This window comes from Phalacrocorax carbo, chromosome 1, assembly GCF_963921805.1.
Source record: "Phalacrocorax carbo chromosome 1, bPhaCar2.1, whole genome shotgun sequence".
In the NCBI taxonomy this organism is placed as follows: Eukaryota; Metazoa; Chordata; class Aves; order Suliformes; family Phalacrocoracidae; genus Phalacrocorax; species Phalacrocorax carbo.
Window position 1 is genome coordinate 191,942,306 of NC_087513.1, and position 25,275 is coordinate 191,967,580.

The 25,275-nt window shown below is 36.4% G+C and overlaps 1 protein-coding gene across 7 annotated transcripts in view; it reads right to left on the reverse strand.

Moving 5' to 3' along the window:
* Positions 1–25,275, reverse strand: part of NBEA (neurobeachin) — a 505,018-nt gene that overhangs the window by 218,721 nt on the left and 261,022 nt on the right. For all 7 annotated transcript variants that reach the window (XM_064441021.1, XM_064441019.1, XM_064441015.1 and 4 more), the window contains 2 exons: positions 20,161–20,269; positions 16,315–16,481 (listed from right to left, as the gene is read on the reverse strand). In XM_064441021.1, the coding sequence (XP_064297091.1) occupies positions 16,315–16,481; positions 20,161–20,269 (276 nt within the window). The remainder of the gene's footprint in view (positions 1–16,314; positions 16,482–20,160; positions 20,270–25,275) is intronic.

Consider the following 25,275-nt stretch of genomic DNA (forward strand, 5'->3'; position numbering starts at 1 on the left):
TGCTTTCTTGGGTTATTTTTTGATTTGTTTTTTTTTTTTTTTAATTATTATTATTTAATGAAGAAAGAAAGAAAAACCCCAAAGCAAAATACGTTGTTGACGGTTGGGCTGCCATCATATAATCATAGAGGCAAATAACTAAAAAGACAGCATTTGTGGTGATTTGTGTAAAGACCCTTTATTCTGCTAAAGGCTTTTCTGTACCTAACTATATTCAGAACAAGAAGAGAATGACCTTCTAAAAAGTAATGATGGTGATTATCCATATAATGGTTGTAACATGCAAATATACAGCAGCCATGTAAAGGAACAAAAATCAGACAGCAACTTCACAATGCTTAAGGGCTTCATATTTTACAGCACCAGCATTAATGGAAAAGTTAATGTAGCATTGAATAACAGTGAGTTGCTCAGCTGCTGCTACTGCTGCAGAACGTTTAGATCATGGAAATAACACATCATTTTTTCACTCCTATTGCTTTCTTGACCCACAGAAAAACAACTCTTACCCACCCCAAAATCACATGCAAAATATTCCTGCATTACTCAGTTGCTTAATAAATATAAGAAGCATATAATTTGTAAGACCAAAAATTCAAATAAATCATTAAACCACAAAACTCAATTAAGCAACAGTGGTGAAGAAAATCTCAAAAACTGTTCTCTGTGGCTTAACTCATACTATGGTACAAATGCATGCATGAGCACAATCACTTAATGCAGTACACAAAACAGTACTTTTATATTTTAATTCCTGATCTCAATAGATGAAATATACAGATAAATTTTGCATGTTAAATTCTCATTTTCAAAATACTAGAGAGTAAAAACTACTGAGCACACTCAGTACAGTGTCATTTAATAACTTTTCATTGATCCACGTCTACAGGAAAATTTATGAAGGTAGGCAACACCTAGATACTGTAAATGGAGGCACATAGTTGGCTCTAAATTGAATTGCACTGACAATTGTGTTTACGGAGAAATCTGAGGAAAGCGCCACAGACCCCACAACTATAAATCCTATAAACCATGTTCCCTCTTCATTATTGCTGGCTGGTTTAGAAAAGAAAAAGAAAGGAAGTTGTTATGTAAATATAGAGTAAATGTTGGAATATACCAGCAGTCTTTCCTTCCTTCATTAATTCAGGCAATGACCCTAAGAGTTTTTCTCCTTCTTGATGCAAAAGGTGAAGACATATCAGAGTTTAGAATTTCCATTAAGGAAATTAGTCCTTCCTGGAATTCCTGAAAAGTATTCCAGCTCATAAAGGACTTCAAACCTTAATGATTCTGCACTGATGTTGGACTAGTAAAACTTTTTGATTTTGTTGCTGATTGCCTTTTTTTTTACTATCAGAAGGAGAATGAAGTGAAGAGTGGTGAGCATGGTTATGGAAAGGGGCAAGATTTACCCTTTTATGCTCTCAAAATAACCAGAAAGGTGCTACTCATTTGAAATGCAGGCAGCTCAAAAAGTAACACACATGCTTGACTGATACTTTATAGTTTCACTGTTGATGTCAGACATGAGAATAAAAACTGGGGAGTAAGGACCACTGCTTCCAAATCCTTCCAAATTTGGTTGTCTGCCAGCTCTAAACACACAGGTTTTACAAAATGACTCTTCAGTCACACCTACAGCTGTTTCTCAGTCAGACAGTATTTGTCAGGTAGTACAAAAATCTCTCTCTCCCTCTCTCCCTATTCATCTGCTCTAGGTGTCTGAGTGACCGAAATTTATGGAACTGATATAATCTTTCAGTTATGTGTATGCCAATTATATCATTCACTGACCCTTATGCTTCTCTGATGTCTGTGATTATATTAGCTATGAATTTCTAATAGGGTTGAAAAAGTACCAGCAGAAGGTATGTGTTTTGCCTTTACAACTGGTATGGGGAGAAAGACAACAATAAAAACTTCTGAGTATTAGAGCTAACAGAGAACCCAAGAAGCCAGCAGCCAGGAAACCAATTATTTACTAAAAGCTACCTCAAAACCTACTTGTGGTTTTAACACCTTATAAATGTTTTGGAAACCATGAATGACAACAGGAATCTGTAGAAGTTCTCTTGTAAGGAAATGTCCATTGTGGCCTTTTCATTTTTACAGCAGAGATATTTCCTAAGGAATGTATGTCTTTTAGAAAACAGTAGCATTACAGATTTACTGTGGGGATTGTGAAAAGTTAAATTTAACAAAAGAAGGGGAAAACTAAATATACTTAATCCTAATACTAGAGAACAAGAATTTGGAAGTACATTTTTTTGTTTTAGTGTACACGAATTCAGAATTCATTCATTAAGGGAGTGAAATCCTTAAATAAATGTTGCATTGAAAGAGCCGCCCTTAGTAATTTGTCACTGTGTCAATGGAATAAAGGAGCTATTCTAGTACTTTCAGAATAGGACATTCCTAAGAAAAGGTCTCTGTTTAAAATTTAGTGGTGTCCAGCAGAACAGCTGGCAATAATGCCCTTTCATAGCTCACCTAAAGATTGTCAAATGATCCAGATATCCAGGGAATACCATAGCCAGAACCCAACATATCATCAGTAGATTTAGCTTCTGCAACACACACACCAGAAAAATTGATGTACCTGGCCTCTACTGGATTTCCATTCAGAAAGAAACATGTCTGTTTCTTTCCAGGGAAGAGAATATATTCATCACCAAACAAAAGCAGCAAAATACACAGTACCATTAATCCAAAAAATAAGTCAAAACCGAGTCTGAGTATATCTGATATGCTAAATTTACACTAATGGAAAAACACAATTGAATGTAAAAAGTAATTTCCTTGTTTTTAAAGACAATTGGTAATATTCCTCTAACTCTACTGAATTGCACATAAATTCAAATCTATCTTTTCTACTGATTTTAATACTTTGGCTTTGTTCCATTAGGCCTCAAACCTTTATAACACTTTCCTTGTTAAAATTTAATAGACAGTATAGTTTTCATTGAGGCCACTGTCACAGAAACTGGTGGCCATTCCCAGAAGTTCCTAATCACAGTTTTTCTACATTTTTAATTCCAAGACTGTTAAAAATGAAAAATAACATATACTTGAGGAACAATTAAGCAGTCTGTCTGTCTGGGTCCTCTAAGAATACACAAACAGAGATTTTCATTAACTCTTCATGACGACCTTAAATGGAAAGACTATTATGAAAGAAACTATTCTTTTTCATTCAACTTTGCCTGGCATTTAGCCAGATAGTATGGGTCATTTTTTATTTTCTCTCATGCTTCTCAGTGGTACTTAGTTGATGTTAAATCAGAAAGGATAGCAGATTCCATTTTGTTCTGGTGAATACATATCACATCCTGCTCCTGCTCCTGGCTGCTCTTCTTTACTGACAGGTTTCACTCAATTAATTTTCATAGATTTTTAGCTCAACAGTTCAGTATGAAACTCTACCACTGAAAATACTGTCTGAAGTTCACTAAATAAATTTCCTCTACTATTAAGCTGTCATCAACTTTGAAAACATCACTTTTTATGCAAGGAAACACAAGCGGTTGGTGTACCATTCAGTGTAAAAGACTACTATGTGTCTGAAAATAACACATTGTTAGCAAACAGGAATTGGAAACTTGAATGTCTATATGTTAAAAAAAATTAACATTTTTTAATAATACCAAAACAACACTTCCACGTACCATGAGGCAAATATATCATGCTTTACTTTCCTCTATGTTTTCACATAGCACAAGATGTATTATGCATAAAAATTAAGGCCCTCTTATGACAAAGTATCCCAAAGGCTTCAGTAGTATTTCTAAATTGCACCTAGGAGATGTCAAATTTAGCTTCCTCTTTATGTACATTTTTATTGCTTCCTACCATTAGTGCTAACATAACTTCTAGTAAATCATCAAAAGAAATTTCTTACACATTAATCTTTCCTGCATTCAGGTTGCGACTCTAACAAAACCAAAAAGCATTCCCACCCCATAAATATAATTTGCTATCAGGAGAGAGGAGAAAAAGCAATGGGAATCTGAAAAATTAGTAAGCTTCAAATTTAAAAAAATAACTTAAAAATTTTAAGAAATAATTTCATTTTAATTTTAGTCTATTGGCATTGTGGATATAGAATATTTACTAAAACAATGGTTAGCATTTGCAAATTGAGTAGCAGAAGTACACATGACATGCACCTTTTTGTGGATTTTCTAATAACCTAGCCAACTGGATAGTTTGCTATATTACTGGGTTTTTAAATGGTCCAGCACTATTGAATGTTTAAGAAGTATTTATGGTATAAGGTAGCATATTCCTGAAGCTGAAACAATCATTAGACTCTGATGTTCATCTGTTTTATTGAACTACCCGCAGGGAGTTTTATGGGCATACTATCATGTCAAGGTCACAGGATTAAGTGAGCAGTGATGACAGTAAACAAGCCTTTTCTGTATATTCTAAAGGGTCTTACTGAGTTACTTAAAATGCCATAAACATAAATAGTCTCCTATCTCTACAACACATCCATGACAGATGACTTCAAAATATAACACTCTTGAGCAATGGAGCTTTACAACCTAACCAACGGCCTATTGTATTGACAACAGATATCAATAAACTGGGGAGCACAAATATTGGGAGAAGCTTGCAATCTGTCATTGTCAGGCATTTTATGTCTGTAAGTGTACAACAAATATATCTACATATATGTCAAACCTCTATGTGAACAGATATTACTGCTGAAAAAACCCAGAGCTTACAGGTTAAAAAAACCTATGGTTACACAGAAAAAATAAATGCTATAATAACAAATGTACCAAATCTACACAATCTGTGTAAAACAGATAATAAAACCAAACCAACACAGTACTTTCAATATAATCTTGAGTGTTTTAATTACTCCTTAGAAGTATAATGTGCATTACCATATCTATTTTATCAATGAGGAAAGCTGTATAATCAAGTATGTTAACCTCCTTAAAGTCATGTGTAGTCTATGACAGACATGGTGTTCCGGAATCAGTCAAAACAAACCTGTCTAAACTTTTTTTCTCTCTTAAAAAAAAAAAAAATCAAATAAAAAAGCTCCACCAGTAATCAGTTGGAAGAGAAGTGTCTGCGGGGAATATTTTTCAGAAATCAGAAACGTGAATTGTGTAAAGATGATCTTCATAGTTCGGTATCTGTGAACATACAGGCTGAGCTGACAAAATACATACAAAAACATCAAACCAAGGAATGCTCCTCCTAAGATATATTAAGGTACCAAGGAAGGGACAAGGTTCTGGTCGTTGTGTCCAATATATGACACAGGACCTCTTACGAGGTGCTTGGGAGCAGCAGTTGTACACTCAGCTTGCCTATTGCTCCCCTGTAGTAATACTGCAAGATATAAGTCCAAGCAGATTAGAAATTACTGCAGACAGAGTGAGAGGAGGTAAAATGAAAAAGGCACAAGCACAGAGTATTTCTGGTTGATGATAAAGGTACGGCTATAAGGACAGAACAGACTGTTGAGAGGAGATCTGTGATTTCCTCAAACATGGAACTGTGAAGTGAAACCAAAACCTGCTACGCAGAGATAAAATATTTTCTCTTTAGCATCAGATGACCTGTATGATTAACACATTGACTTAGGAAAGCTCTAAACTAGTTTGAAGGAGGATGATACTGTACTACAGGGAAGCAAAAATGGGGAAAAAAAATCACCTTGAGGGTTGATTTTTCTTTTTTTTTTTTTTTTTTCCCCCCAGCGGGTGGGGGCGAAAATAAACCCCAACAACTGAGACAAGAGAAATAGATCAGTCTATTACATATATTAGCTGATTATACATTGCAAGGAGGAATGTGTGAAATACAGGAAATAAGAAGTAGGAAGTCTTAGTATCCAGAAGATAAACCTTAAGCTGGCATCATAGAAGCTTGCCAAGACAAATCAGGGTTTGTTCCTGGGAAAAACATGAAAGAAGTACTTTTTGTTTAGCACATAATAGTTTACTTCCTCTGAAGTTCAGAAACAGGCATGAAACATACTTATGGAAAGTCTGGGCAATGTTAAAAAGAAAAAAAGTTAGTACTGCACTTTGAGATGTAACAGAAAAATCTCTACCACCACCTCTGAAAGAGAACAGAGACAAGCGATGTTTAAAAAACCCAAATTTACATAACTCAAAAAGAGATCAAACTCGGTAGTAAAGGGCTCATTTATTAAAACAATAGATACTAAAAATCTTTAAAAAAATTATAGAGAGATGTATGTTTCTTATACATGTGTATGCTAGGTTGAAAAGTAGCTTAAGTCCAGTAAGGTATTTTATATTTGATTCTGACTAGTTCAAGTTTTTTTCATTAGAATGTCTAAAAGGAAATATATAAAGAGTGAAAATAAACACTGAATGAGTCCTTATTTCCAAGGAAAGATGTTAAAGCTACAGAATAACCAAGTTTAAACCCCCAAACTCAGAAAATTTCAGGAAATTGGTGGATAAACCCTCTTTAAAATAAACCTGCCACATTTTCTAAAACCAAAATTACATATACAACACCAAACAATTCTGATGTGGAAGGAAGATAAAATATACTAAAATACTAATGTGGCTGTAGTCAAGAGCTCCTTAATAAACTCACATAATCTTAAACGAAATGTAGCAAGAAAAAAACAAGGAGGAGGAGAGGGCAATCCCTGACCACTTAGCAGTTCTCTGAAAATTTATGGAGGATAGGTGTGATTCCAGATGACTGGAAAAGGATGCTAAGCTGTTTTAAAAGGGGAAAAGCACACTAAATGCATTATAAATAATGTTTACCTTTGATGCATGCAAAGATACTGGAAGAATTTATCAATCACCTAATTAATAGGAAACGATATAATGTGGGTTTGTTATGAACAAGTAATTTTCTTTATAAGTTTGCTGTTTGATTTATTTGTTTATTTACTTAAAGCATAATCAGAATAGTGTGCTTTTGACAGAATATTTACTGTTCATATAGACTAAGAGAAATATATAACAATAAATTAAAGGAAGACATGAATGGTTAAAACCTGGATTATTTTTTTTTTTTTTATAGCAAGTATCAAAGGTTCATGACCAGATTTGGAATATTTTCAAGTGGGAGATTGTATGGGTTGTTTCCTGAATTCTGCTGTATTAAATGTTTCATTACCAACTCTGATGAATAGTCAGAGAAAATCCACAATAAAACTTGAGGTGACAACAAGCTGTGAGAATTTTAAGAATAGCAGAGGAGAACAACAATAAATCAAAATTACTTTAAAAAATCTGAAATCTGTCAAATGAGAGACCACAGCGTTAAAAACAAATACAAGCACAGATACAAAGCAGCAAGTGATTGTGAATTAGTAGAAGAGAGGAAGAGCCTGCAGAGTGGTTCTGGGAAGTACTGACTGAGCCTACATCTCATATTATGATTCATCAGTAAAGCTATAGTGTGAAACAAACTTAAGTAGGCTTGTGCACTGTTGAGGGCTCACCTGCTATCAACTGCCTAGATTACAGTCTCTCTTTCTAAAGAAGATGTAGGCAAACTGCAAGGAATCTAGAGCAAGACTCCATCATTATACAAGATACAAATAATTTAATCAGTAAAGGAAGACTGAAAAAACTGTTTGTCTACTGTGGAAGCTAACAACCTAAAAAGCCAGTATCAGCTTCCAAAGACTCTGAGAAGGGCTAGGTTTAAAACCAGGTATAATTAATCTAATTTGTAGCAAAGATAATGATCCTATAATGCACATGCAAATTCAACTGTAAAGCTATCAAAGACATAGAACAGGTTTCCTAAGGTGTTAGCAGAATTCCACTCTCTGCCCCTCAAAGAAAGGGGGTTGCAAAACATGTGATAGAGATGTACCAGACCACGCCTGCCTCAGTGCCTGAGGATGATTTAATCTTCAGTTCCTTTCCAGACCCTACTCTGAATGTCTCAAATTATTTTACAAACATATGGTTGGACATAAATATATTTCAAATAAAAAAGTACAAGACATGTTAAGGTTTTGAGAGGAGGGGAATCAAAATGTGTCCACTGGGTTTTCACTTCTGGTTAAACTTGCATTTCTGATGTTTCCAGCAAAATGTCTGAGAAGTCTGTCAAAGCACTACAGATGTTTCTTTTCGGAAAAAAAACCATTTTCTACAGCTTTGCAATCATCTTCTGTAATCTACTTGAAGCATCTCATGGGAAAGAATCCTGGAGTGTAATGGTACTACAACAGCTTACTGTGACTGAAAAATATGATGCTTCTCACGCGTTTGAAATCAAAGAATTTTCATTTCTGAGGAAAAAAAGGCCTTCTTAGACACATAACTGACTTTTTCAGAATCTTCCAACCTATGGCTTTTGTTCTTTTTTTATTCTTTGCTTTCTATTCTGAAATATGGAGATGGGAAATCCACCGCTATATTGCACAGGTAGGCATGGGAGAAAAAGTGAGAACCACATCAGGGAAGTGTTATCTGCCTGTCATGGTTTAACCTCAGACAGCCACTAAGCACCACACAGCCTCTCACTCACTCCCCCCACCACAGAGGGATGGGGGAGAGAATCAGAAGGTCAAAAGTAAGGAAACTTGTGGGTTTAATAATTAATAATACAGTTTAATAATTAAAATGAAAAATTAAATAATTGACAATGATGATGATGATGTAATGAAAAGGAAACAATGAGAGAGAGAGAAGCAAAACCCAGGGAAAATAACAAGTGAAGCAACTGCTCACCACCCACCAGCTGACCCCCCGGCAGTCACTGAGCCGCGATCGCTGCCCCTCCCCATCCAACTCCCCCCAGTTGATATACTAAGCATGACATATGGTATAGAATATCCCTTTGGCCACTTTGGATCAGGTCTCTTAGCTGTGCTCCCTCCCCTCCCAGCTTCTTGAGCACCTGGCAGAGCATGGGAAGCTGAAAAGTCCTTGACCAGTGCAAGTGCTACTTAGCAACAACTAAAACGAACATGAGTGTGTTGTCAACATTATTTTCATACTAAATACAAACCAGAGCACTATACCAGCTATTAGAAAGAAAATTAACTCTAACCCAGCCAAAACCAGGACACTGCCTAAAGAGAAATTCTTCCCTCATGGTTTCTACTGAGTTTCTACCTCTATCTAAATTGGAATCAGGGAAAGAAAGAGTACAGATGCTAGAAACGTTGTCCAGAATCAGCAGCTGTTAGTCCAGCCTGCTGATACCCACTGCAGAGGCTGTTTCCACTGTAGGAACTAGGAGGAAAACATGAAGAAAGGCAGCTGGACTTTGAAGCCCTACTGAGATGAGGAATCTTCAAAATCAAGACTGAGTGAAATTAAGATCCCTCAGGAAATCCTAAGCTAAAAATTCAAGAAATCTGAGTATTAAATGTACCTAGCATATCTACTTGTCCTATCTTTCTGTTTCTTAAGCATTCACTTACAGTTGAAGACAGGTTGCAGGGCTAGATGGACCACTGATCTGAACCATTACAGTTGTTCTTGTGTCTGGTATCCTGGAAGCTGAACTGCTGCATGTGCGCATGTAGCTCTACGGCTAGCCTTAAGAAGGAGCAGAAGTCCCTCTCAGTTTGTTAAGGCTGGCCTTCCTCTTAATATGCATACTTTATAATTCCTTTGTTACTGCTACAATAAAAATATATATAGTAAGTTGACTGTACGCAATTTGGATATATATTCTGATTGCTGTTCCAGTGAAAGACTCTACTGACATCTAAAGATCTGTTGATTCTAAAGTTTAAACAAAACCAACATTGCCACACTTTCTTCTTTGTGTTTGCCATGAAGCAAAAGGGGAAAAACAAATTTTAGTCAGAAATGGAGAACATATTGAAAATAAGTGAAAAAAAACCCAAAGTAAAGAAGAAAAAATAATTATTTTACTGCAGAAGTAATTGTGTGAAAGAAAATGCAGAAGTCATCCTTCTTTACCATGAAATACAACATAGTGTACTTCCTAGAGAGAAACGAGTCTTTCTCTAGAGTTGAACCTGAGTACCATGCGTTTCCCAACATTGGAAAATACTACTTCTTTCCAAATAAACTATTTCCTTCAAAGGTTTCTTCCAGCTGTGGGAAAAAAAACCCATAGTGAAGAGCACCACAGTTCAAAACAACTGAGAAACCCTGCACAAATACAGAACTGAATGAATCTCACGTAAGCAAACTGTGCACTCACTTGTACAGCCCGTTTCTGGTTATACAATACTCCTTCCTTGGCAGGTGTCTCTATGCTGCAAACAGCATAATCTAACTTCCTATTATGAGAAAATGATACAGAATTCTTCTTTCCTCCTTTTTCCATCATGCTTGTCAAATGCCACAGCACCCTTAGCTAGAGCTCCTTCAAATAGTCTCTGCCTTCCACCACAGTGGTGAGCAATCAGGGAGGGAGGAATGCAATGGGTAGGAGATATAATGGGTGCAGAGCAGCAGGAGCAGCACAAAGCTGAAAGCATAGTAAGAAAAGTAAGAAGGGTATTGAAATAGTAAAATACTACAAATGAGTTATCAGATTATAAAGATAGTCTCACATTTATGTTTAAAAACTGCTACAGAAGGATGACTAATACTGGACCTAAAATCTTAATAATGCTGATGCATTTGTTGATCTCAAGGAATCTCAAGTAGTGTGGTTAAATAAAAACCAAAGACAGAAAAGCATTTCCTTAATGTTTTGTTGTAATGAAATTGTCTCAGAATAAAATATTTGGAACTTGTAATCAGGATAGGAAACAAATGAGCTGAAAAGTGTGCAGGTTCCATTAGATCAATCTGGAAGGATCTATTTTGCAAAAATAATTAGATTCCACTAATTCTAGAAACATAGAAAATTCATAGTCCTTATAGAGTATGTGGAAAAACGCTGAACCTTAAAAGGCCCTCTAACAACAGGCATGTCAAATACCCTGCTGGATCCAGTAGACAGGATCTGGTCCTACATCTTTTTCACTGTTCTAAAGCTCCCTTTGTAATTTATCTCTAGCAGTTAAAATGAGCCAGAAATGAATGAATAGCTAAACCAGATGAAGCTGATTTGCAGTTGGGACAGGATAGGTTCTGTGCCCCTCTGAACTTCCAAAGACAGCAGCTAGTATAGCAATGGAGTCAGAGCATGCCAAAGGCTGGCTGTAAGGGAAACCCCTTCTTACTAAATTCCTGCATTCTGGTCTCCCTTGCTGTAAACTGGAAACATTTGGTTTAGAAGCAGTGTTGTCCCAGAATCAACTTATTTAACTGCCAAGCTCCACAGGCTCAGAAAAGGGGAGTTCTCTTTCCGCTCTCCCCCCCCAGCCCCCAGCAGAACCCAGTCTCTGCAGAAGCACATGCTGCAGTGAGAGGCAGAACTAGCCGTCTGGCAAGAAACTTTTTATTTCCAGCCTGTCTCCCCAGACGAATTTGGTCCTCACCACAGAATGAGTTTGACAGCTCTGCCCTCCACCATGAATGATTAATTTGTTATGGGTGTCTAGTTTAACCAAAGATGGATTTGAACAGAAAAAGCCCTTGTATACTTGCTATTTGGTAAAGCTGCTTTAATGTAGGTGGAACCTCCTTCGTCAAATCACGGAAGGCAAGAGAACCAAGTCTCATTTTTAAATGTCATTTTTCTCATTATAATAATCCTTCTGTGTATATCAAAACTCATAGTGTGAAAATATCTGTAAGTATTTCATATTTAGATTTAGAACACAAACTGGAACTCAGAACTCTTTGTATTGCCCTAGATTGTCTTAATCCTATAGAAACTGTAAAGCAGAGCTATATATATAGTAGTCTTGAATAAAAGTTTTTGAGAAGTTGAGATATGTCATTAAACCAAGAAGCTGAAGAGAATACTCCAAACAAACAAGGTAACAGATTATGGCCCAAAACACAGGCATGCATATGGCCGATAAGGAATTTGAACTGTGTGTATAGACAGGTTTCACTAAAGTTGTTTTTTTTTTTTTCTTAAAGATAGATGTGTATAGGGAGAGAAGCAGATGGGGAGGAAGAGAAGGACCATATGAAGCTGACAGAGAAAACAGAAGGAAGCATATGTTGTGACATGAAGACTATAACCCTGAAAAAAGCTAAGGGTAAGTGCTGGTTTCAAGAAGCTTTGAACGCTAAGCTATGAAACACCCTGTTTGATTCTTCCTGAGTTCAAGGAAATAGGATGTTGCAGATTCACTCTGAGTAAGTGGCAATGCATCAAAGAAATAACCAACTCGTCAATTTCTCATTTGAATGGGAAAAACCTGCAGAATTCTAAGTTTGGTATGATGCTGAAAGAAAAAATGGGAAAAAGCTATGTTTAGGGTAAGCTATTACGAAGATACAAAAAAGTGTCAAATTGCCAAAATGAGAACAGAATTAGTTTTGTTTAAGGGCACAAACAGGATTTATAACAAACTAACAAGATTCATTTTGAAATCTATTGTTCTTTGTCTGAGGTATGTAGAAGAAAATAAGATGATTCAATAATTTCCTTTTGCTGTAGAGGAGTTGATGCTCACACCTGCACGAAACTGAGCAAAAGAACTTTGGTTTTCACTTTAAGAGGTGAAGGGAAAATATTTGCGAAGGGGGAAAGAAGTTAACACTGATAAGCAATACAAAATAAAGTTTTTTTCAAAACTGTTATTTACCATTTTTAGACATAAGGAGATGAAAGAGTAAACTCAAACTGTACTGACTGATTAATATACGGACAGGGATAGGTTGTACAATGTTATTGTGTTTGTAGGCATTTATTCAAGTGGTGGAGCACTTGCATATAATTAATTTCTCCTTCATAAATTAATAGCTAATTAAGAACATAGGAATGCAAGTCACCTATAATTTTATGTTATTTTTAATTCAACTATAAGTAATTACAGTCTAACTTAGAATGAGTGTCATATAGTATTTTGTTGACTCACATCACTCACCTTCATTCTTGTTTCTTCAGACATTTTGAGAAGACTTGATAACATATTCAAAATTCATAATTTACAAATAACATAGAATTTCACTCATCAGACCTAATTTTTTCCCCCAGTGCTAAGTTTCTATGTTTCTTAATAGTCTCTTTGTTTCTTAATGAACAAAGAGTATACTCTGTGGCACCTACAGATTACACACAGTAAATGCCGGTTGCTGCTTTCTGCAAAAAAGTACATGCAGAACCAAAAGCTGAAGAGGCTTACAAGCTCATTGTGTTGAACTGCAAACACAAGGAAAAATTTTCTCTACAGCTGGGTCATATTTCACAAAATGAGACCTTAATATTTTATAACATGAGCGTCTATGTTAAAGAACTTAAAATTCGTTCTCTACCTTGAAGAGAGAAACAAAACCACATATGTATGTACTATATGCTACAATTATGAGTAAATCAGTACCTGCAGATTGTGTATGTAATAGAGAATTGAAACTTATAAGAATCACGCTCATCCCCCCGTCAGACATTGTACAACCAGTGCAAGAGATGGGCAGGAGACTAGCAGTGTGCCTTCAGAACTGGGAACACTCTTGCCAGCAGAAATGATGGAGTCACTACAGAGGTCTAGAGGTCTGGAGCGCTGACCTTTTTTTTTTTTTAAGTAACTCTGTATTCCAGCCAGGCTGTATCTCCTGGGGCACAGAGAAGCAACAGTTCATAAAGAGACCGCTAATGCTATAACTGTTTGTCTGGAATTTAAAATGGAGACTTGAGGCCTGTTGTGTCTCCTGCTGGCCAGGACCAGAAGTACGTACAAATTTTAGAATCCATCTCAATTTCCATCATATAAAGAGCACTGGAGGAGCTACCTAATTAACAACAGGTTTTGCCTTCCGTGCCTAAGCACTTTAACGAGACCCCTCTTTACTTTCTGCAGTTGAAGCCTTTTAAATATGCCCACTGAGAACGAGTGACCTTGGTTCTTAACAAGGCTCAGAGGCTCTCCCACTGGGCATCTCCCCCTGCCTGCTGCCATCCTTGGCCTTTCCATTCACAGGCCACTAGGCCTCATGGCAGAAAATGCACTTGTGTGGTGGATGACACAGCTGCCATGGCACACCTGCAGTGCAAGGCCATTTGCCTCCTGATTGCCTCTGGCAAATGGGGAACCCCACTTGGAGACCTCGTGCTGTCACAACGCCCCCCCTTCTCCAGGTCAAGCAGCAGCCTGCACTTAAAATACAACCAGGCAAACAGCTGCACCTCACACAGCAAGCACCTTAATGGGAAAGCAGCACTGCAAGTAATTGAGAAGCAGGCACACTGGGGAAGTGGCACAACAGGAATAGAAGAAGAATTTCTTTTGCTTGATGTAAGGAATTTGATAGGTTTGTCACAGGTGCCAAGCTGCTTCATGGCCCATCAAAAACTATCATGGACTGAAGAGAAAAAAAGCTGCAGCACTGGTCTGTTGCCATTTCAGATGTCATCAAACATCTAGGAGAGGAAAGTTATCTGGCCCAAAGAAGAGATGGTCTCCTGAAAAAGTTAGTGATCGGGAACTGACTTAAGCCTGCTGTAGCCATTGTCTGTATATTTGTAGCCATTCACAAACCTGAGGAACAACATTATTCAACAATTCAAAGACGTTAAAAAGACTGAAAATTGCACTTATTTTCATCAGGCTCAAGTCTCCAGACACACAGCTTTAAGCCTCAACTGGAGATAACATGAGTGTCCAGTATGGACTAAGACTGTTTTGAATTAACACTATCACAACCTTCTACATGTAATTTTTGTAATTTCCACTAGAATGCCTCTAGCATTAGACTACAGAACTTCAGTAAGACTGAATTTCTACACTTTCTACCACCTTAAAAAATAAATACAACTCCATCATCATACAGGAAACACTGATTTCTTTGAAAGATATAAGGATGATGAACATGAAAAATTACATTTTTTCAACACTGTATAGCTGCAAGAACCAACTAGATGGAATGACAAAAAGAATGAACAACATATGTAATATTTATTAAACATTATTACTGATGTGTCAAAATTATTACTTGACAACTTTTCTAACAAGTATAAACCCTAGATATGTATTAAAGCTACATTCAAATAGATTTTTTAAAGAAAACATTTATCTAGAGAAAAGTTTTTGTATTAGTCTATCAGTCTCAACCAGATTTTTTGATTTTTACTTAAAAAGGTTTTTCAGAGCTGAAATGGAACTTTCTGATCTGTTCTGCCTGACTTAGAGCAGACTTAAACAGGATTTAAGCAGAAAATTAAACTATAAAAATGTGGGTATTTTGAAGAAGAACTTCCTTGGTTTCTCTTGCTTAAACTGATCCACTTTGAATAAATAATCAAATATTTGTGGCTAGAATGCACAAACAAGAGAGAGACTTGCCAGTCTGCAGTTTTGCAGACAGGGTACTCACATGGCAGACCCAGGTTCAAGACCTTGCTCTGAATGAAGGAAAGGAGCAATTTGAGCTCAAGTCTTCCACATGAGGGTCATCACCTTAGCCACTGGCTGTTTTTGTGATTCAGAAGAGCAAGGCTTTTTTTTTGTATGATATATGAAAATGTTTAATTTCACCCCAGTGCTGAATAGAATGAACTTTTAAAAACAGTATTCAACACAGCTCTAGTTAAAACCTCAAATAGTATATTATCGCTTGCGTACAGTAAGAATTATATATTTTGGCTCATGCTTTTTAATTTTTGTTTTTAACCGGAGTACCTGTACAATTGAGCTGCACCTTGGTTATGTTCAGCTTTGCATGTTACATTTAAGTACAATATAAATTTTGCTTTAAGCATACAGAATCTGACTGTGCATGTCTGGCACTGACTACTGTTTTGTTGTAGGAGAGTTAAGATTTACCAGTGGATCTGACCGATTCATTAGTTGCACAGAAATGTCTATAAACAGAAGAAAGCATTAGAAAGCGACTCAAGTGACTGGTTCTACTGGTTATTCTAATACTGACTTACTCTATAACACTAGACAAGTCATATTTACTCTCTATTTCAGGCTTCCTTTGTCAACGTCTGTATGGGAGTCTCTACATCTCTCAGTATCTCATTCAGAACACTTCACTCACATTCTAATACTGGTAGGAGCCTCAAAACCTCCTGATATACTAACAGTAAAATTGCATTATAATCAACAAATACAATTTATTTAAAATATGGTAAAATATGTTTGCAGTCTATAAAGCAGTTTGATCTGTCAATCTTTAGCAAAGCGGACTTCTCAAGAACCAGTTGAAGACAACACTAACAGAGAAAATATTTTAGCAGCATTAGCTCCCAATACATTCATATTCCAGTTCCACAATGACTTCTTTTCTTAAACCTTGAAAGTAACATTTAAAACCCACACATTTTACATTTGCAGCTTACCTGTGAGAAACAGCTCCCCAGGCACCATGCTTATTTGTTAGTATGTTGAGTATCTTCTGTTTCAGCTGATTGGCTGTAACGTGATCTCGATGCTTAGCAGCACTGATAAGATGATCACACATCTTCTCCTCCTCTCTTCTGTCAGCAGCATACTGAGCACATTGCGACTAGGAATGAAAGCATATCTACTTCATAAAAGATAGGCTATTTAGAATGGCCTTAAAATGATTATTTACTAAAAACCTTTAAATATGACAAGAGCTTTTTAAAATACTTTGTAAGAGGAATAGGACACATGGTTCTACTACTATATATTATCCCTGAAAAAGCACTCAGTTAAAACATGTAAAAATTGAAATATCAAGGGCAAAGAACACAGAATTGCAGTGGAAAACATCTAGCTATACATTTCTGTGTGTACATGTGTGACCACCGATATGCCTTAAAAGTTGGGTTTTATTTGTAAAAGTTTCATGTGTTCTCAGGTATAAAATACAGGTATAACATACATAACATAATATGCAGGAAAAAATTATGTACACTGGTTTTGATTTTTAAATTGCAATAAAACCTACGATTAAAAAGCCATTTGATAGTTTCATTGTTATGGATGCTAAAGAGAAACTCCTTTAACTATGAAATTAAGGACTGTATTTTCTCTTCCATATCACAAAACAAAAAAAATTTTTGTAACATACTAACACTTCTAAAAAACCCTAATGGTTAAAAAATTGCTCGTCTTTAAAAACTGAAGAAGAGCTAATGTTTTCATCATGTTTCCTTTAAAAGATACCTACCTCTGAAATAAATGCTGTAGTTACTGACCTTCATGCAAGTTTGTTTTTAAAACTGTCAAATTTTATAGGGTATTTTAGTTTTGATGAATCCTTTCTTTATGTATAATAAGCACAATATAATTTTTCTATTTCTTTTCTCAAAATCATGTTAGGTTCAAATTCAATTTCTCTTCCTAGTAAAGATCCTTTCAGAATGCCTAAACAAAGCAAATGTCGCCATACTAATTAAAATAAATCCATTATAAGTATAATTTTCTAGGTACAAATTACAAAGCCTATATTTTTCTCAAACCAGCTACTTTTTAAATCACCTTTTAAGAGACATTTTTGCATGCACAGTTATTGTGCACCATTTTAGAACATTTAACCAACACTCGATGCTGTAACAGTGCTGAACAGAATCCTATTTTCTAATATTCAAAAGAGCAATTAAAATTAAGTTAACCTCATACCAATTTGTAGTTTATTCTTCACATTTCTGCACACTACCTTTTTAATACAGAACACAGTAGCATTCAGTAAGATCTTAACAGTAGTCTTTCCACTGTGTTACAGCCATTATTTCAAGTAATCTATCAGGAAAAGAACAATTGTTACACTAATTCATAAAGGGTTAATTCATTTTTCAATTTATCTTCTTGTACAGGGAAGCACCAATTAGTACAATGATCTGCCTTAGTAATGAGGTTAATATTTCATCAGCTCATTGGACAGTAAAATTAAATTTTCATTTTTCTTCCTGAACAATTACAAAGGTTAACAAAATGAAAGTTAACTGTGAAGCACCCATTCTGGGAGGAATTCCACTGGCCCTGACTGCAACTGGAGTCACAGGATAAAATTTAGATGCTGGTCCATGGCCTCCCCACTACGCAGGCGACACAGTAACTTGGTGCAGCTTGGGCCAAACCATTCCACCCATAATGATTCAATTAAAGTTTAAAAGGTAAAAATAAAATAGCCACTCACTTCTCTGCCTGAGAGCAACGATTAACATGTACTAAAACCCAGAACATATACCAATACAGCTTATTAAAAGAAAATGACAGATTTACAATTATGCAACAGAAAACTACCAGAAATCATTTTGTCCCTACTACTTTCAAGTAGAACGAATAATAAAATGTTCAGTTATATACCTACCATTATTAAAGACAATATATAAAACATTCTTTCAGACTTTAACAATCACCTTATTTAAGTACATCTGAGTTTCATATTTAACAGAGGCTACATTTAATAATTTTCTTTTACGACTTGCAGATTTTATCTTACTCATCTAAACCATGTAGCTGAGGTTTTTCATGTGACAAATATAATGAAAATTTTCATATATGAAAAATGTATTGGTTTCTTTACCAGACAATAAGACTGACTTAAGGCTATCCCTTTAGGGAATTTAGTTAATATTCTAAATCCTATTTGCTAACAGAAGCTGGAAGCTAATTGAATATTCTCATTTTGCCTAGAGTTCTGACAGAACTTATACTTCAATGTATTCTTCAAAGAGCAGATAACTCAATCTTCTACTGTCATCTTAGGTTACTGCATGATGCTCTGATAAATATCAAATGTTATTTATTGTTGAGGCAATATGAAACTTCACTCTGACACACACTTAATTGTAAATATGATTTTATCTAAGTTCAAAATATCCAGTATAAGCTTAGTAATAAAGTTGTTGCGATCCCATATGACAAGTGTCTGCTGTCTGCTCTGACAAAATGAAGTAAAGGTTATGTGTATTCAAAATGACAACAGATATCTCTGTGTCTCACACTTTTCAGCTAGGTCAAGGAGCACAAGAACCAGTACATCAAAGTGCACATTTAAGAGAGCTGTTTCAAGGAGATAAAAACCTCATCAAAACTAAGATTACTGGATCCTATTTCTAGCCACCAGGTGCTTGTTGACATTTTCTGACAGATGAATAAATTGATATAGCTATTTATTATCTTCGATAATAAGTCAGTCTATCTTAATCCTAATGTTAGGTCATTTGAGCATTAAAGCATGGAAATGTATGTTTGTGTATATATACTTGCACATACACAAATGTATGAGAGCACAGACGGCTTTGTAAATAATAAAAACCAGTGATGCTGAAATGTATAACACATCATAAAAATGCAAAAGCGCAGCTGCAAAAGTCATGTCAAAAATGAAATTTTAACTTTGCTCCATCACTTCTGCATTAATTGTTTTTTTTTTAATAGGAACAAAGTTAATTTTGAAGAAATAATCAAAAAACTGTTAGGCCAAACGTGCTTTAGAAGTAGCTTTTTTTTGTGTATTTGCATAATTTTCAAGCAATGTAATTTAAATTGTATACTGCAACACTCATTGACGATGAAAACAATTGAATGTTGACTACTTATAGAAGTAAGAACTATAGACATTAAAGAGTTATAGGATCCAGCTGCCATGTTACTTCTTCCAACACTTAAAAAGAATAGACATTTTAAACACAATCTTACTGTCAATAGTTAATGATTGCTAACTGGCAGGAAAGATATGTAATATCATATTTCAATATATAATGCATATCAAGTAAATGTTCTAGAATGCTCCAAAATGCAAAATGTTATAAGAAAATTACCTTAAAATACTAATTCTGCTTAACAAAACATTTCTATTTATTATTAATGAAGTGCCTTCAGTGTATCAATTGCTTTTATTTCTTACTGCACTCATATATACTGTTGATAAAATCCAACAAAAATAATTACTAACGTGATTTACATTATTATTTGCAATAAATCAGAAAAGTTCTCTGTGAAGCTAAAGGGTCTGCCATATCAGTTTATACATTCTGATTAAGGGATTTCTTCAAGCTGTAAATGTTTTCATGAATTTCGGTGAGGAGATGAGAAATTAAACCTGTTCCTTGTGTTTGACATTTACCAAAGCTTTTAAAAACTAGTTTTGAAATGCCTTCAATGTAAATTTCTTTCTTGGAAGAAAAAAAATCTTTATTGTATGGGGTTACAGTCTAGGTGACAACTGAGTGAAAACAGAGAAGCAGAAACGCACCAACACTCAGGCTTACCTCAAACTCAGCGTGCTTGTGGACATCTTCAGCTCTTTGTCGGTTCAAAATAAATTCTGCTTCATTTGCGACACGCACTATGTGGTCTTTCATTGCATGACATAATAATCTAAAATAAGAAAAATCAAAATCAACCTTTGTATTTGATGTACATCAAATAGGCTATTTCAGCAGATTTACTTAAAATGGAAAAAATTTAAATTGATGAAACTACTGTAATGCAAGTGCCAAATTAGTTCACATGAAAAATTTAATTTTATCCAAAATTTTCTGCATTTGTTAAAGCAGAAACAAGTCATGTTATACAGAAAAAGCTTGCTATTTATTATTGAAGGGAACAATTCTTTATGGAAATATTACATTTCTAGTATGTTTTTAACAGCAGTCTCAATATGAATATGAATACTATACTATCATTAAAAAAACCACCCAGACAACTGCTTAAACTCTTATTGATACCATTATATCATTAGATATAAATAATCCAAATTCAAAGCCTTAAAAAATCATGAGATTACTGAAGATTTAAAATTCTATTAAAATTGCAAAATAATACAAATATATTTTATATGTTTTTCAAACACCGAAGTGGGAAGTGCATCATGGTTCCAGTTTTTGAGGCATCAGAACTAGACAAACTTTACTTAAAAAGAAGGAAGAAATAGATTAAGGTTGGATTGAGACTGAGGATGTCAATCAGACACCTTAAATTAAAACTCTTGTAAAGACCACCAAATATCATGCGATGCATAATAAAATTGCAGCATAAACAACACTGTGTTGTTAATAATGCTGATATCTTATTGGGCAGGAAGAATGGAAGCAACTGCTTTCTTGTCCCTACAGTCCATATCTAAGCTTGCCTGTTCTCTTCAAAATTGCTTTGCTCTTCTTATCAGCAGGGAGGAAATATCTTTCAGGATGCAAAGATGTGACAGGTCTGTTTAGGATCAGGAAGAACTGTTTCTCTTTGTGTCAAATTGGCACACGATCTGGGATTTTCCTTCTTGCAGCATCAGGGAAACACTTAGTTTCAGAGATTCTTATGTTAAGAATGTGAAATTTCTAGCAAATTCTACCCTAAGGTTGGTGTCTGGTGCTTAGGAGCACCACAAATGAAAACCATGATTAGTAGACCATACCTCTATAAGATGGAAAAAAATCTGAACTCTATTCTTGCCTCCTTTGGGGTGTTCTACCATCTGTGAGGAAGGAAATCCCTTACCCTGAGCAACTGTTTAATATGGGGGTGTGGCATGGGAAGATGTGAATGTTGGGGCCTTTGCTCAGAGGTAAAGACAAGAAGCTTTGAACAATGTCTCACACTGGATATTCATGCTTTTATTAAGCTTTTTTATCATATCTAACCCTAATCTAATCTATTCTTGAGAACAAAAAGTTTTTGGCAATCTATAAGCCAAAAGACTAAAATTGCCTCCATTGTATTCTTCAAAATTTAGCTTTATGTTTTAATCTACCCTGCTGGAAGATATTCTTTAGTATTTTATTACTGTTAAGTGTTCAGATTTTTATTGTTAAGAGGTAAGTATAGAACTGCCCTCAGATATGGAATAGAAGTGAACATTCATGACTTTAACAAGCTTCCCTAAAATGTGAAAATACTAGAAGTGAGTGTTTAACATCTCCAATCAAATTTTGCATCACTGGTCTTCCTGAACTTTTCCATATGGCACTGGAACCAGCTCACTAGGATTTCAAAAATGAACACACAGATTTCAAGTGTCTACTAGATGTACATCCCTTCCTGAATGAACAAACTATTGAATAAATGGAGCACAGTGCAAATTCCTTATCTTTGAGTCAGCTGTGGTCCACGCAGGGTTTCTAGTTCCAAATGGCTTTAAGTGAAATCAATGGGTTTCTTAGACACTCCGGTAACCAAGAATTTGGTGAGAAAAGATTGAGACTAACTTCAATTCACTGAGTTTATTATTTAGGACATCTGGGCATAGTTTTTATATCTCAAAAAACAATCTAAGCTGCCTCTGTTCATCAGCAATGATAAATACATAGCATCTTCATCTTAGTTGTATATTTCTCTGTTAAGAAATATTCACATTCTCTGTGCCCATTTATGCCCTAAAACGCCTACAAGGGACTTCAAATGCATTCCCAGAGAATGCTAATTTCCACAAGTTATAAATAAATTTCTTGCCAATACTCAGGGAAAAGCTATTAAAAAAAAAAAGAAAAGAAAAGAAGACCAAAAAAAAAAAATCTGTCGACACTAGTGTTTGGCTGCTTTACAGAAAATGAAAAATTCTATAGACATGCAGCAGATGATTCAAATCAGCTGGCTGAAACTGCTAGAGACCCCAGCTGTACCTCCCACACCCCTAATAGACCTTTCTGCTCTAGAGGCTGAAAGACCTGATGCATTTGGGAACAACCTCAGAGTTCCTGCATCTTTTGGACAGCACATCAGGCAAACTATGCCAGATTTCAGGTAACCTTGAAATGTCACAGGTCTTCAAGGTCCAAAGTCAAAGAGATGACACATAAGAGGGGACCAGGGAACATGCCTGAGCACAGGGTCCTGACTGCCTAAAACTCTCAAATCATTAGCTTGGCCTCCACTAATTTTTTGGCTCGCTCTAATTCCATCCAGAAAATGTATAGGCACGGTCCAAGGGACAGTTCACTGAAGACACGTCGATGAGACTGAATCAACTTACTTTCCAATGCTACCCAAGAAAGTTCTGCAGGTGTTTTCATGCCATACCCCAGCACACACAGAACACATCATTCTAGTGGGTAGCCCTCACGTTATTCCGAACAATCTGAACTAAACAGACAAAATAGTAATGATATCTTCAGGTGAAACAGGAACTGTACAGGCTTCAGGGAAGAGCTGTACTAAGTGCTATGTAGGATGAATGAAGACACACTGCTCTAGCAGGTGCTAAACTTAAGCAGTATGAACATAAGCCAGTCCAGGCTATTTGGTTTTATTTAAAACAGCAGAAATACCTGCTCTCTTTCATTTTGTTTGTTGTATAAAATCTTTATCTATGGAATATTTCAACTGTGGTTTTTTTCAACAGTATTATTTCAACTGTGTCTAGCCATTTTCATGCATTCTCATATCTCTATCACAGATTGAGATTTCTTCAAGAAAAAGACAAAAAACTCTTTGTATGGTGGTCAGCACACCAGGATTGTGACAAAAGTGAGGCCACAATTCACCAACACTATATAATTATTAAATAATATTGTATCAATGCATGCTAATAGGGGACATATTGTGATTCACTTACCTTAGGTGCCTGTATGCACCTAAGATAGAAAAACAAAGAATAGGTAAACTATGCTTTTGTATCTAGAAGACCATTAAGAATTACACTAGCCTAAAATCCCTTGCTAGAAAGACAGACTTCTGAATAAAAGAAGGGTTAAAATCTAGGCCATCATTTAGAAATCTTGCATGCCTCCAAAAGAAGCCTTGGCCCGGATGTTTTGATATGTAAGTGCAAGAATGTACAGCAGAAAACAGAAGCATAATGAGTTAAAGCAGTTGATGTTTCAGCTTTGAAAGGAAAGGCAACTACTACGAGGTCAGGGAAGCAATGCCTTACAGAGGTTTTTGCAAAGGAACTTGCTTATGTGCTTGCTCAAGAAAATTTGTTACTTTTTGAAATTTAAAAACACTACTTAAAAATAATTAATTGGTACTGATTTTTACTTCTAATGGGAAGTTACCTAGTATTACAGAATCAGAGAATCATTAAGGTTGTAAAGGACTTCTAAGATCATTAAGTCCAACTGCCCAGGCAATACCACCATGTCTCCTAAACCATACCCTGAAGTGCCATGACTACATGTTTTTTAAACACCTCCAGGGATGGTGACTCCACCACCATTCTGGGCAGCCTCTTCCAACGCCTGACCACTCCTTCAGTAAAGAAATTCTTCCTAACACCCAATCTAAACCTCCCCTGATGCAACTTAAGGTCATTTCCTCTCATTTTATCACTAGTAACTTGGGGGAAGAGACCAACACCCACCTTGCTACAGCCTCCTTTCAGGTAGTTGTAGAGAGCAATAAGGTCTCCCCTCAGCCTCCTCTTCTCCAGGCTAAACAACCCTGGTTCCCTCAAGCTCTCCTCATAAGAACTGTTCTCCAGATCCTTCACCAGCTTCACTGCCCTTCTCTGGACACACTCCAGCAACTCAATGTCCTTCTTGTAGTGAGGGGTCCAAAACTGAACACAGTACTCGAGGTGCGGCCTCACCAGTGCCTGGTACAGGGGCACGATCACCTCCCTGCTCCTGCTGGCCACACTATTCCTGATACAAGCCAGGATGCTGTTGGCCTTCTTGGCCACCTGGGCACACTGCTGGCTCACGTTCAGCTGGCTGTCAACCAGCACCCAGGTCCTTTTCTGCCAGACAGCTTTCCAGCCACTCTTCCCCAAGCCTGTGGCATTGCATGGGGTTGTTGTGACCAAAGTGCAGGACCTTGCACTTGGCCTTGTTAAACCTCATGCAATTGACCCCAGCCCATAAATCCAGCCTGTCCAGGTCCCTCTGCAGAGTCGTCCTACCCTTGAACAGATCGACACTTCCATCCAACTTGGTGTTATCTGCAAAATTACTGAGGGTGCACTCGATCCCCTAGTCTGGATCATTGATAAAGATATTAAGCAAGACGGGCCCCAAAACTGAGCCCTGGGGAACACTGCTTGTGACCAGTCACCTACTGGGTTTAGCTCCGTTCACCACAACTCTCTGGGCTCGGCCATCCAGCCAGTTTTTTTACCCAACAAAGAGTACACCTGTCCAAGTCATGAGCCGCCAGCTTCTCTAGGAGGATGCTGTGGGAGACAGTGTCAAAGGCTTTAGTAAAGTCCAGGTAGACAACATCTACAGCCTTTTCCTCATCCACTAAGTGGGTCACCTGGTCATAGAAGGAGATCAGGTTGGTCAGGCAGGACCTGCCTTTCATGAACCTATGCTGGCTGGGCCTGATCCCCTCATTGTACTGCACATGCCAGGTGAGCCCACTCAGGATGAATCACTCCATAATCTTCCCTGGTACCAAGGTCAGGCTGACACTGGCCTGTAGGTCCCCAGATCTTCCTTCCGGCCCTTCTT